Raw genomic sequence first — 15,468 nt, forward strand, 5'->3', positions numbered from 1 at the left:
CACGTTTTAGTGACTCAATATGCTGTAGCTTTGGCATCTTTCCATATTGATGAAACCCAAGCATTATTTAATTTTAGCATTAGAAAAATAAAAATGGCCTGTATTTGTATAGCGCTTTACTAGTCCCTAAGGACCCCAAAGCGCTTTACACACCCAGTCATCCACCCATTCACACACACATTCACACACTGGTGATGGCAAGCTACATTGAAGCCACAGCCACCCTGGGGCGCACTGACAGAGGCGAGGCTGCCGGACACTGGCGCCACCGGGCCCTCTGACCACCAGTAGGCAACGGGTGAAGTGTCTTGCCCAAGGACACAACGACTGAGACTGTCCAAGCTGGGGCCCGAACCGGCAACCTTCCGATTACAAGGCGAACTCCCAACTCTTGAGCCACAATTGCCCATAAATAAAAAATACAAGTTCGAAACAATCATGGCATAAAGCCTGGGTTCCTTTGCAATTTTAATAGAAACCTGTGCAACTTCAATGTTTTGACAAATCTAAGGGAACGATGTTTTTCATGTAAGAAGACCTTTAATGATGCTTGTGTCTGTGGACTTGAGGTCAAATGCGTGGAGTCGCCACAGTGGAGCTCTGGCTGTCTGGTTTGTTTTCAGATATTTGTTGCACCACTGCAACCAGATATTTAGATGAGGCTGGCGAGGGAAACACGAGCTAGCAGCCTGTGTGTTGATTTGCGCACGGTCTACTCTTAATACAAATGAAGTAAATAAATAAATAAATAAATAAATAAAATAGACAATTACTTCTAAACTAACTTTGCATCGTAACCACCACAATCTGAGAGAAGGAGAAAATAAACTAAAACCATCTTAGACAATGAAAATCTGGGTGCTAATTTTTAATAGTCTTCGACATGAATACGAGCACATCTGGAGAGACACTTTGTCTGCAGCATCTGTGGCTGGGCTGCACTCAGACTTTGCGTTCACTCCCATGATAAAAGGTTATAGTTTGAGGAGATGAGAACTGATCCAGAGTCTGCACCTTAGGGGATGTATTAATTGGCTCCAGATGGTCCACATGGTTCTGATAAAATACCACCTCACTGCAGCTGACTGTGAGAGTGTGCGTTTGTGTGCGCGTGTTGAGTCCGAGTGGATTCTGTCCACTTAAAATCACTCTGTTAATGTTTATATGCAGCGATAAAGCCTTTCTATGTTTTTAATCTGCTCTTCTGCCTGATTTAGATTATCGGTGAGAGCATGTGTTGTACGGCAGTTTTAGCAGTTGTTGTACACAGATATTATATGAAGAATTTCTTAAGCCCATAAGACTTTCACTCATGAAAATGCAACGAAAACAGTGATCACACTGTAACTGTTAGACTGTATGTGCGAACAACAGTGTGAAAGACTGTATGACAGAAAAACCTTAAGCTACTATGTTTGATACCAAACCAGAACATTGTATTAAACAGCACAAGATGTAGCACGCTACAAAGTTATAAATAACACGTTACTGCGATCACATTACACTTTTCAGTGATTAAGTGATGACATTACAGTACACCTCAGTTATATTCTGTTGCGGATGCAGACAGGGGTGTTGGGGGTCACTGTGACCTCCCCCAGCTGAATTTTACTGATATACTTCAACTAAAAGTTACACTAACTTATACAATTTGGTAATGAAAATGTAAACACCCATACAGGGTACTGCAGTTTGGCTGGTTATTCAGTACACAGTAGTTTAATGCTTCTGCATGCCTGAGGAGGTCATGCTCGTGCAGCTTGTTTTTTTAAGCATGACCCTACTCGAAAAATTGCAAAACAATTGGAAATCCGTTGAGGATATTGATCCTCACAGACAGCCGTCCTAGCGTGTGGCGAGTTCACCGAACCACTTCTGCACCCTGGAAAAAAGGTCTCTGATGTTTGTCTCTGCGATGTAAGGTATTTTTGCACTTTTATAACTGTGGGTACATCAAACATCAAACATGCCTGCGTCCGGGAGAGTAAAAACACTGCTGACGACATCGGATCTTTGCAAGGATGTGAACAGCATGCTAACACAAAGCTAGACAAATGCAGAAATAAATTTGCTTTTAGCGATGCCGTTTTAGCCTCAAAGCAAAATAACCAAATTGTGTATAAGTGCCCAGATTCACAAACCCTAAAGTTGATGACGAGCGCTCATTATGAGCAGTTTTAAGCGAACGCTCATTTAACTTCCTGTGTTTATTGCTTTTCTGTCTCCATCCATTTAGAGGAGGGATGGCACTGCAGTGATCTGACCCGGTCAACCCTGTGACCTTTGTGTAAACAAACAGCCCACCCATAGACTCCCAGTCACATATACAATGAGCATGTGCACAACAAACAAAAATAAACACAATCATTAACTGTCATGAAGACAAATATGCACACAGAAAGTCTACCTCCTATTGTCTCGCTCTTGAACAAAGAGTAGTTCACTAAAACAGGTCGTTACTAACCACAGTAGTGATGCTTACACCAGCATACAGTTTGCAATGCTTAACCGCTCTGTGACAACATCAGGATAAATAAAGATGAGTGTTACTAAGATGTGAGTGTGTGACTGTGTGCGAATTTGTCACATAAGGAGCTTCGGTGGTTTCATGCTTCAAACAGTCACAGTAAGACTGATTTTCATTTGAGATAAAATATATAGCAGAGCCTGTGTGCACATTTAAATATAACCTTGCCCCCACCCTCTCTTTTTTTTTTGGGAGCGGGGGTGACGAGAGGGGAGATGGTGTGACAGGCAAATGTGAAGAGAAAGCCAAGCCATCTCTGTGAATATATAAATGCTATATTAGGTCAGATGGAAGTCACCTTTTGTCCCCTTTGTCACAAATGAATGAGTTGTGTTACACTTGGGCTAAACGCCACTGAAATAACCACGTTGACAAAACACCAGTGGGTTCAAAGGTTGTTGAGAGTGATCATATAGCAGAGAAGATTAAATAAAAACTTATTTCCCGCTTTGATTCCTTTTTTATCCTCGTGGCACTACGAAATAAACACGAAACCTCGTACTTAAATGTTACCTTTGCTGGCAGGCACAGTCCATTGGGCGCAATGATTTGGAAAGCGCCTCAAACCTCGAGTGGTTTTAGGGACAGTGCTGAATGCATCTTTGCTAGTAGTTGCTAGGTGAATTTGGTTACAACCTCCGTGACATATTGTAGGAATATACATTTCATCCTTGCAACTGGTGGTTGCAGGATGGTTGCTAACCGGTCTCTAGGCCTTTTTAACCCTTAACAAGACACACTGCTCAATTCAAACCATTTGACTTCTGACCTAGTCCACCTTAAATCTCTCATGGGAGTGGTGCGCAGGCACGGCGTTAGTCCAGTTACCCAAATTCAATATGGCATGCAATATGTAGACCTTCAGTGACCTTAAGTTACTGCCAATGATTGATAAGTAGGTAGGAACATCGATAGAGTAATAAAATAAAGACTAGGGAGATCAACCATAAAACAAACATTTGAGTGCATGCATTTTCTGCTACATGAAGAGCAGAAGTACTGTGTTCTGTCATGTAACTACCAGAACAAAAACAAATAACCTTACAGTACACGCACACACATTGATTGCTCCTAAATGATCCATCTCCCACTTGTGTTTCCAATTTGCAGAAGATTCACAGGTTGAGATGAAAAACCGACCCAGTCAATAGTTCACCGCTCTCTGCTGCAGATCATCTCTGTCAACACACTGAAACTTTTCCCCTCCTCGCCTTTTCATGCACACCTTTCAACTGAGCTCTGGTATTAATATTACAACAAAAGGGAAGGCTTGCATACGAGGTCATGCTTTTTTCCCCCTCCTGAAAGTGTTATCTAAATTTAGATATTCTTATCAAATCATACATTGATTTGAATATAATGACAGAAAAAAGGTACTTATGCTCACGACAGTCTGACACATCTCAACATTTTGGCTTACAAAAGATCAAATTAGTACTTTACGACTGCGTAACAGTAAATCCCAAGAAGCGTTTAGACTTTGTTGTATGATGCCATAAGGAGCGCCACGCAAACCAGTTTTCACATGCTCAATCTGTGCTACAATTACACTAGCATTTGACAGTGATTACGGGAGCGAGTTTGTGTACTGAGTGACATTATGCACTGTGGCGGATGGTTAATACTCCTTCACCCTGCCATTTATTTCAGTGGCAAGGAAGGCTTTCATAAAGCCGCGGCAAAGCAGCGACAACGAGAGGAGAGTTTAGAGGAGATTTTGGAGACTGACATGCTGAAATGCAGGGTGAGTCACTGACAGAAAAACCAGAAGAGATCATTTAAACTGCAACGGAACAACTGTCCAGCGTGGTCTCACGTGCTGTAACTATATCTGAATCTGCTGTATTTTTGCAGCAGCAGAATTGCAAAATACAGCGTGAACATTGTTATTCATCCATTAGGCGCTGGTGGAACAGCTAGGTGCTGCGGTGCATATAGGTCGCTACACGATACCATCTAAAGCAAATTAATAAGCACATTATGGCCCTCTATTAAAACGCACTCACTGTGTGCGTGCGTATTAGTGTGCACGTGTGTGCAGGCCTGTGCGCACATGCATGTAATCCCTCATAAATGGAAACGGTGATTATGCGTTACTGACAAGAGGCATTGGTTATGCTAGACAAGACAAGTGTGTGTGTGTCTCTCCGTGTGTACACACTTGGCATTCATTAAGTCGAAACAAAACAAGCAGCAGCAGCTGAGTGTGTGTCTTGGCTGAGACAACAGAGAGAACAGATTCAAAGAGAGCCAAAAGTGGGGTTCAGTAAAAAAGAAGCGTGAAAAAAGAAAAAGAAAAGAGGAGGGAAAAAAAAAAAAGAGTGAGAGAACACTAAAATTAAGCTTAGATGTTGGTCTAACATAGATACTTCTGCCCACAAACACAGCGCCCGAACTTTTGCCTCAAAAGTTTGCATTTGCTTCGACACACAGCTGAACTACTTGCTAAAAGTCAGATTAAACAAAGTAAACCGGCTTCAATAAATCTTGAATGATGTGATCAAATATGCTGGAAAGTTTTAAACATTTACAGCTTGCCCAAATAAAACCAGGTTAATGTTTATCAAAATTCAGCAATGGATTTCCTACCCACACACACCACTGTATACAAAACCAAAAATCTTCACGTCATTTAAAAGTAAACCACACTGGAATCCGGTTTTGACTGAACCATGAGAGTGGCAGCACAAAATTCAAACAGAAGACTTGTGAATGATTTACTCATTTCACTTAGGACTGAACCAGATTCATTGGATGATGACTAATTGTGGTAATTATTTGAGGGGACGCTCCTGTAAAACAAACACACATATACACACACACACACAATCTTAATATGAAACTACAACCTCTTTGTTATTGACAGGTAAACACACGTCAGGCCGTTTTAATCAACCTAAGTCAAATATGGGAGAGGAACAGAAGAGCAGGAAAACAACTAGGTCAGTAAACCGTGGCATTAAAGAGACTGCATAGGGTCATGAATCTAAGAGAGTGTGTGCGCGCCTCGACTCAAACTTGGCAAGGATCCCCATTTGGAGAATATGGTCAAACTTGTAAGACAGGGCTACAATAAGCTGGCATGTTTGACGGGATGTCCTGCCAGTCTACCCACCAATCTCAGGAGCATGGGAAGGCAAACACAGAGCTGATCTCAAAGACTTCTAAAGAGCGCCGCTTCCTGCCAAAAATTACTCGCACCTGTCCTTCTGTCTCTGCCCCTCTTCCTATCGCTCTCTCTTCGCGGCTCCACCCAGCCTCTTTTCGTCTACACTCGATCCCTTCATCCTCGATCCACAAACTTTTCCTTCACGCAGAATTGGAAGGCGCTACGCCATCGCTCCTCCCTTCTGTTTTGGCCAGTGCCAGGTGTAAAAAGCTCCTGGCATCGTCACAGTTAGGCCTGTTTAGGAACAGTGCAGGGGCGCCCACTGCCAGGGCACTGGAGTCATCCTTCAAGCATAAAGCGCACACACAAAATAAGCTTTTTAAGAGGGCATTAGGCATTGCCAAGTACTGGCTAGGCTTGTGTTTCATTAGCATCAGATAGAGTCTTTCTTCATTCAGCCCCACTGTGAGTATATGTGTGTGGTGAACTAATGAAAACCACAGAGCAGGCTGGCCTCTAACCGAACTCCACTCAACACAGAGCACTGGAGGCCACCAGAGCAAGAGAAAATGAAAATGTGAGCTCATCTTTATTATAATTTACTCCTTCAGCGCTTTTCTTCCTTACAGAGATGAGCATTTATGCTTTACCATCTATTTAAGCCACATGATCCTTTGGTTATTGCCTGGTCAGGCAGCCCACACTGCAATTGTGACTGTACAAATAAACAAAGTTGCTGTGTCTGACTTTAAGATCGACTGTACAAGCAGTCAGAAATCGCAGAACTTCACCGAGGCTGAAAACTCCCTTCAGAGCCTGTGAACGTGTATGCAGTCCTTGGATCCAGAAGGATATATGGATCCATATTAGGATGATCTTTTCTTGAGGATATCAAAACCGAGTCTCATTTTTTTCATATTTCCAAAAGAAACATTTTCCCTATCTTGCAAAACCTTCCAAAAAAATATACCCAATAATAGATCTGGATCGTCTCCAAACGCTACTCAGTCCGAGCCAAGCCTCATTTCTGGTAAAATGTCCAAACAAAAAGAATCACTGAACTGATGAAGTGAGAAAGAAAAGGGGGGGAACATTCCCTTCTTTCTTTTATACTTTTATCTTGTATAAGTTGGCCCAGGGGCCACCTGCTTCAAATCAAGGTAGATGAAAGCTCGTAATAACCAAAGTGAGATTTTGAGGTTACAGTATCGAATGACAGCTAGGAGGACTTGGGCAGGTGCTTGATGCGCGGTGAATGGAGCCTGTATGGGCTGCTCATTACAGAAGGACATCTGCTGCTGTCCGGCCCCCAGACTCCGCCTCCAGCTTTACACTGACGCTTGGATGTCGTGTCAATGCGTGTGAGAGACCAGAGGCAGAACAAAACCACACACACACACACACGCTTGCACAACAGGAGGAGGCATGTGCTCTTACTCACATTCACACCTGCTACCGACAGTGGCAGTCAGCTTGAGAATGAAAGTATAAATTTAAAAAAAAAAAAAAAAGTTTATGGCTGCTGCTTTTGGACACAGAAATGTAAGGAGGAATGCATGATGTTATCTCTGTGTGGATGCGTTGCTGAGGTACACACATAACAGATAATGTGAAATCTGCTTAAAACTCTGTATCGTTTACTTCATTGTAATCTTATTTCAGCTGAAGATTACAAGACTTTTTTTGCCTTTTCATGCTGAACGCATTAAAAGCATCGCATTTAAACATCATTATATCACCCCCCTCCCCCCCCCCGCTCAAGAATATCTCTCTGAAAATGACTGTTGTTTCACAGACTTAATCATTTTCAATAATTCACGCATTACATAAACGCCTTCATAAAAAAATAATGCTGGATGGAAATTAACAGCTTTTTTGTACTCAATTCCAATTTTTAACCGATTCATTCGGAAATGCATGGAAACATTGTTTTAAGTGGCTAATTATAAGTGACTGAAACTGTGTTTGCATTAGGAGATTTAAAGGGGGGGGAGGGGGCTCATTAAGAGACCTAAGCGCTATTTAAAGGCTCATACTATTTACGCAACTGTCGCAGAACTCAGAGGCAACTTGCTCCTCTCTAAACATTTCACCGCCAAGTCAGAGGGGAGAAAAAAAAACACGACAAAGTGTGTATGTGCAGCAAGTTCATAAATCAGTGCAATGTTGCAGTGAAACATTTTGGAACTGATTTTTACCGGGGATGTTGTAACGGGGGTATTACGAGGGGGGGGGGGGGTGGCATGGGGAGACAGATTGAATAAATTATGGAAAGAAAGAGCAGATGAGAGAAAGGGGAAGGCGAAGCATGTGTCTCAAAAACAATGAAGAGAACCCGAAAGCAGCTGGTGTCATGTGGCAACCTATGAAACCTCAGAGCTCAGAAAAGTCAGCGCAATTCTGCTGCACTTACAATTTATACCAAGTGTGCACAGCATGCTCTCAATTGCTCACAGTATTCTTTCTGCATGCATTTAACACCCAAACATTCTGCAAACTTCTTTATAACCCAGTGACACAAACATCTCACACACACACACACCTCTTTTTTGCAGGACTGTCCTCGCAGTACTCGCTGCTTCCTTTCAGGCCCTGACGGCGCAACGACCCGTCTTCTTTGTGGCTGCCCTTTGACCCCGAGCCGTTGAGCTGCCCATTGGCGAGGGAACCTGAAAAAAAAAGAAAATGGTTACAGCCTGGCCAGCATACGTTTCCAGCTTTCTGCCGCCACTCATACAAAACGCTTCTTTGTCAATAAAACGTTAGACCAGAGAATCAATGCTGAATATCTAGATACATCTCGAGCCTCTGGGGAATAAACAAAAGTTTATATATGACAGTGTTAAAACAGCCTTTTTTGATATCATCATTAATTACGGTAGTTCTGCTTCATCTGAGAGTGTAGGGCACAGAAAAAGAAATGGCGAAAGAGGGACGAACACAAAGAGAGCACAAATTAGTTAAACATCTCAAATGCACAAGTACACCTGAGCCAGACATACCTGTATTCACCTGTAGAGGTTGTTGCAACATTTTATTTCATTTATTTGCATATACTTACATACGGGCCTTCACACCTCATAATGCCACAGCTTTTTGCAGCATCATGGGGTAGTTTTGAAGAGGATCCGAAGAAGTTAAACCCTATGACACTTGTAGTATAAAGAACAACTTTACTGCTTGCCCGACGTGTATGTTGCGTGATGGTCCTTCATCAGGGTCATCACGCAACATATTACAGACAAGGAATATGTCACACATATCCACATACACATCTGCCACTGAGGCAGCAACTGGGTTGAGCTGATCATGTGGTTTGGAGTCAACCGCTGCCCTTGGCAATAGGGAAAAACCAGTGGGAAATTTGGGGTGGTACCTCATATAGCCATAAGCTGGAGAAAGTACAAGTGCGTGGTGGTGTTTGAGTTTTGCCCCAAATTCAAAAGATCTGAACTGAAAGAAAACTTTTAGATGATACAGGAAAACGAAAAATCCTACGCAAAATATAAGGTGATTAATAAAGAACAGATCATAAAACCATAAAAAGACAAAAAAAAATAGAAATCTCTGAACTGCTATAGAGCCACCAGTATCTGCCCCCTGGCCAGCTTAGGATAGAAAGGTACTGAATCTCCTTCATACTGACATTTCCCTACGAGCAGCTGCTGTTGTCTTTGACTTACAATATGTGACGCTTGCCCTCTGACAAAGAATTTTTATGAACAACCTAAAGCCATTCGCAGACATGGCTACTGCTGGGCTTGACGTTCTCCCTGAGCCCAATTGACAGAGCCCTAATTAAATATTTAGCAAGCAACTCGCACAAAACAAAATAAGCCCCCCAGACAGATTCTTAAATCAAAAGCAACAACAGGCACCGAGAATTCTAATTAGGTCAAATGTAGGAGTCGAAGTCAACGGTAATTGAGGCAGACAACCAAATAAAAAAGATATCAACAAGATTTGGTTTCAGCGTACGCGGCTGTTGTAGTTGTTGGAAGGTGTACGCAGGGGCTTGCCCGATTTAACAACAGAGCGTGAGTGGGCTTGCTTATCAGGGAGGCAATTGGACAAGTTTAAAGCTTTTTGGGGTCATTACAAAACAGGACAGCGCTGCCAAGGAGACCAATCGACTAGAGACAGAGGGGCAGTAACACGTTTAAAAATGTACTTCCCTTGCCAACTCAAGTGTCACTTTGCTGAGCGGAAAGTTGAAGATTTATATCAGTGAGTAAAACAACACTGCAAACATTTGACACAGGGGATAATTCATCAGATTTTTTACCTCTTTTGACCTGTTTTGACAAGCATTTCTGCCTGGCTGGACTTTTGGTATGGCAGGCTGCTGAATTATTCACATTCATTTTGAAAAGAGCAACAGTGACTCACTAAACGCTCACATCTCACAGGGGTTTGTTTAACAAGAAACTTCATAAGCCATCATAAACTCTTTTATTCACTGAAAGAACACCTCCCCACTGGTCTATCACCCTCTCTCTCTCTCTCTCTTTCGCTGAGTAACTCTTAGTTTTCTCGTGACACCCGGCCAAATTCCTTTTTGACTGATGCTTCTGAAAACCCTGCTTCACAAACTCCTAATAGTGGGTGTCAAAAAGGAAAACAAATTATTACGATTACCGCAGAGGAGCACGGGTTAGAATAAGTGGCAACTTGAATGATATCCTGCTAGCAAAGACAACTGCTGCCGAACAAGCCCGGGCGTCGTGTCATCTGAGAACGATCGGACGGGAAGCGGGGTGGCGAGATCAAATGATAATGGAGGAGACAGGATGAAGTTGAGTGATTGTAGAGCAGGTTAAAAAAGCAGGTTTTCAAACATATGATTTAACTGAGATTTATAAAAGTGCTCTGGGCTGAATGAACACACACACACACACACACACACACACACAGTGACACTTTCTCATTACTGCCTAAACAACCGGGCTGTTGGGGTTTGCTCACACACGCAAGGCAGGTCAGCACCTGACTGCGGAGATACAGTCATCAGATGTATCTTTGCGCTCATAAAGTTAACAAAGACCGCCGCGATGAGTAAGGCCATCGCACTGCTGGCAACGCTTTATATGTTGGTGCTGGAGAGCCTCTAAGTCTATAGGCCTGGGGTGAATCACTGCCTCACAATGTCTTGGCTGGCACGAAAGGCTTACATTCGTACTCTTTTAATGAATCAACTCCTTTGAAGTCCCCTTCATAAAAGTACTATTTTATAAAACGGGGGTTAAAACATCATGTTAATTCAATCAAATATTGGAATATATTCTAAATATTCAATTGAATTAAAACATCTTTCAGAGCTTAATATGTTGGCATGAAAAATGGTAATTGGATTTTTGAGGGAGGGGGGGGGTCATATAAACCGATATGAAAATGGGCAAGAGACTCATTAGAACTTCTGGACAGGGGAACTCACACCAGAGCAAACACAGAAATAGCTCATTAACTTTAATTGTGCTCTGAAAATGACTGACGCGTGATGTCCCCACAGAACGCAAACAAATAGGCAGAGGCACATTTCACCAGCCCCACCGCCCCTCCAGCTTTCCATCGCTTTCCCCCCCACCTTGCCGCTGCCATACCCCATTCCTCCAAAGAGTTGTTCAACATATGCTGGTTGCACATGAGTGCCCATCTGAGGGGCAGAACGGAGCATCTTGGGGGGAAAAAAAGAAAAAAAGAAAAGAGGGCCGGGGATGGGCAAGCGTGGCAGAAAGGCAGGAAAGAGGGGAGGGTCCTAAACTCAAGCCCCTGGAGCTCCTGAGGACCAGGCCAGTGGGGCATTCCAATGGCTGGTCCTATTGGGAAATAGGTGGGGTCCAATCAGATTTTAGGCATGCTTAACTAAGCCCATCGGATCCGCCGTGTGGTCGACGTCTCGAGAGGACGGGAGGAAGCGAATGATGGTTCGTGGGGCTGAGAGAGAGCGCAAGCTGCAGTACTAAGTAGAGCTATAACTACATTCATGCCATGGGAAAAATCACACAAAGGAAAAAAAAGACAGAGACAATCAGGGGCAGAATGTGTCCTTACAACAAAGAATACATGAACAAGAGCTACATGTGCAAAATCAAAGATATGGTATCAGACAGAGAATCCAATAAAGACCTTAAATACAGCTATGAAAAGAAAAACAAATGGGTTAGCAGACGTATGGGAGTAATTTGTCTGGTGACTTCCTGAAATTCCATATTATGCTATTTATTCAAGTAGCCCTCCGTGCCTGTATACAATTAAAGTGTGGGATAAAGTAAAACAAAAAAGATGGGCAGCTTTATTGCAGGAAAACTCCTTGTATTATCCATTCTCAGACTCTTTTTTTTGAGAGTAGAAGCACATACCAGAACAAAAAGCTCGCAACTATGTGCATTTCTGTAACACGGCATCTGCTTTTGTGCTGTTCAAGGCTATAACTGTGAAGCATCAAAGGCAAAGAATGGACGCTATCATGGCTCGAACTGTTGTGGGAAAGCGAGCATGAGAGGGCCGAGTAGACACAATCTCTCAGCCTCGCTTGAAATCCAAACTCGCCTTCTTCCAGCTACCGTGATTTTCTTTTATCACCACCTCCCTGTCTGTGCTGGTATACCTTCATCTGTCGTCCTCTGTCCGGCATCTTATCACCAGAGAGAGAATAGAGGTCCCACACAGTGCTTCAAGCTGCCACGGGCTGCCACTCTGGACGTGCAAGCGGGTGGCGGCACGGGAAATGCAGACAGACAGCAAACTGAGAGCTGAGGGAAAGGCCATGATGTGCATTAAAACGGGTAGGAACAACAAGTCGTGAGACAGGCAGCCAGATGAGAAAGGGGAAAAAAAGAAAATAGAGAGCGAGAGAGAGGGGGGACAGTCGGAGAAATGGGCAAACAGGGAGCCCTCTCTTCAGCGCCTCCTGGAATTTGGCCAGCAGCCAGTTCCTCCATCAATAGCATTCAGGGAAATGGAGAGGGAGGAAAGGAAAGGGTGGGTGTAAGCGAGATAGCGAGGTAGGGACGTGGCTACAGAGAGATAGCTTTGACGAGTCAGAAGAAGAGGAGACTGAAGGGTGGCAAATGGCGGAAGAATGGGGCGGGGAAGGGGAAAAGGGTGAGAGGGTTAGGGTGACAGGTAGCGTAGATACTTGGGACAGAAGGGGCAGAGTACAGGAAGGACAAAATGGAAACGGGAGGTAGATGGCGAGAAAGACTGAGACAGATGAAAGGAGCTGTGGGAGAAAAAAGGGGGACTGTGGGCGTGGAGATACATAATCGAGGAGATTGAGCAGCAGGCGGGAGAGAGGAGACAGGAGCTCGTGGAGAAGGCAGTAACCAGAGTCCTATTGATGTGTAATGGAAACCCTGCGTTGGGGGAGGGGGGGGGGACAAACGGAAGGACAAATGGATGGAGGGAGATAGGGAAAAGTAGGAAGGAAAAAAAAAAAAAAAGAGAAAGAATGTGGCTGCGATGCGTGGATTAATGAGCAGAAGCTGGGATGCAGAAGGGCATAATGCTATTTGATAAATAATGCAGGGAAGGAGGCACGAGAGGCAGGAAGTGTGATGGACACAGACGGACGGCTGCCAGCTAGCAAAAGGTAAAGTGGCTGGGGAGATGGCATGATTACTGGTTATGGACAGGGAGAAGGCTGGGGTGGGCGGGAGATAGACCGACACGTGCGGCTGATTGACAGGCCGCCACACCTCCCTCTAAAATAGATAGCTGCTGCTGCCACACAGTGACGGAGGAGGGAGGAGAGAGGAAAGGGAGAGGGGATGGGGATGGAGAGATGCCCAAAGTAGGGGCAAAAAGCTGCTTTAGAAGCTTGGTTTGATGACGACCAGATGCCACGCTTTCAATCAGATCTGAAATAACATGAATTCAATCGTCCATTGACAAAAACACTCTGAAAAGCTTGAGTTTTTTCAGCGTTCTGTCATTGGGATTAAAAAGAAAATGCCAGTCCAAGAAAATGGACTGTTTGTCATTTTCCGCTTAAATAATCAGTTTTACAAATTTCGCTCTTTACATTTTTTTGTCAATTAAGTAAATAAGCAAGGAATTTCCTGCCTTGCATCATTTCATCAATGTCCTATCCAAAATGGCTGATACTTCCACACAGACGACGACGCCTGCATGAGGCTGAAAAGTGCGGCACATGTCTGGCCCCAAAATATGCCCAGTCTCTCTAACCCGCAGTCCTCTAAAACAGCAGGGGCTGCCCATTCAGGATGTAGTGCATGCTGAGTGTGATCCTCCAAAATGGCTGACAGTTTCACCACAATGTCTGTGCGAGAGAGGAAACTGTGCCGCTCGCACAGCCTCCAAATCCTCGCTAACCCACGGTGCTCTAAAACAGCAGGTCCCGTCTATTCAGCCCGACTCCCTTTTGTGTCAGTGCGGGCTGCTGTCGTTACCCCCGGTGCGGCAGGCTGCCAACGCTTTCTAATGAGTCATTTTTATTCAGGCGATAAGGTCAGCTACCCGCGGCGGCTTAAAAGGCCCTGAGGAGCTCTGGAGTGGCAGCTATGAGATGCCAGACAGACGCACGGAGATGTACTGGCACACAAGGAGGGGAGGGAGGGGTGGCACTCAGAACCACTATGGACAGAAACACTAAAGGATTTTTTTTTTTTAATCTTTGTGTTTAATAAAGGAAAAATGGCAAAAATAAGAAACGAGGAAAAGAAATAAGCTACATTTCAAAAGAGGCTCCCACCTCCCCGTTTATGCCCGTCTCTCTTTCTGCCGAGCTGGAAGACTGGGCGTGAACTTTCAGAGGCTCTTTTTTTCCTCCTGGCTTCTTTCTTTCCACGTCTGGGTTGTGTTAATGTCAACTGAGAATAGCTTCTGAGGCACGTGTGAAGTTCAAATCACCGCTGTTGGCTGGCTAAGGGCTTTTGTGTGTGTGTGAGTGTATGTGTGTGTAGGAACACCAGTGTCAAACAAAGACATGGTGGCAGCTTGGTTCAAAACAAGCTGTTCATCCCCCCTGTGCACTCACTCTTCTCATGTCGTTTCAGCCTCTCTTTTTTTAAAAACACACAAATTCCTTCAACTGTTTCTGGAGCAGGCTTCGACCATGGGATTGGATTTCTGTCTTTAGTAAGTAATTTCGGGTATTAACTCAAGTTAAGGCGTCTGATAGGCTCGTGTTTTAATGAGCCCTGACCCCAGGATGGGTGTAAATGTGTAAAGCTATTGAGTGGAGGTGGAATTAACAACACCTATACACGTGTTTTCTTGTGTGTGGCACTGCTGGAGACCTCATCTGTGTCCCTGTGTTTGATGCACAAACAACTTTTTTAGAAACAAGAGGGAAATGCTTTCAGCTTTGAGGATGTGACACTGGCCCGAAAGACGGCCCAGTGACCAGAAACAAAAAGGAAAATGAATGAAAATGAAAAGAAAAAAAAAAAAAAACAAGCAACTGTGACATTTCCCTCCCTCAAAACATGACTGCAGCCATTCTTTGCCTCCGATTCTGTCACAACAGCGTGACAGTTTTCAGCTTCTCACACCTTCTGCACAGTTTCTTTTTACTGTGGCAAGCTGTTAACAGCACACTAATTGGGTTAAGTTGTTTTTCTCTCTTTGCAAAGTCATCAGCTACATAAAGAGCACAAACGGGACTTTTCCACTAGAGGAACCATTATCCTTGAGTAGGAACCTTGGAGGAACTTTGTGTGTTTCTACTAAAAACAACCCTGCTCTCGCACTTGTACCTTTTAAAGGTTTGGGGATCTTTGGAGGTGGTGTAGAAGTGTCACCTGTGCCTCACTTTCTATCCTATTACCACTGTTTTTGCATGACTACCACCTAATGGACTGGAGCAGAG

The 15,468-nt window shown here is 43.9% G+C and overlaps 1 protein-coding gene across 2 annotated transcripts in view; it reads right to left on the reverse strand.

The window, feature by feature from the left end:
* The window catches only part of jarid2b (jumonji and AT-rich interaction domain containing 2b), a 106,636-nt gene that overhangs the window by 41,684 nt on the left and 49,484 nt on the right, over nt 1–15,468 (reverse strand). For both annotated transcript variants that reach the window (XM_084918943.1, XM_084918944.1), the window contains exon 3: nt 8,179–8,305. In XM_084918943.1, the coding sequence (XP_084775069.1) occupies nt 8,179–8,305 (127 nt within the window). The remainder of the gene's footprint in view (nt 1–8,178; nt 8,306–15,468) is intronic.

Source organism: Perissodus microlepis, chromosome 22 (genome assembly GCF_051167445.1).
Source record: "Perissodus microlepis isolate ML-2025 ecotype Zambia chromosome 22, ASM5116744v1, whole genome shotgun sequence".
In the NCBI taxonomy this organism is placed as follows: domain Eukaryota; kingdom Metazoa; phylum Chordata; class Actinopteri; order Cichliformes; family Cichlidae; genus Perissodus; species Perissodus microlepis.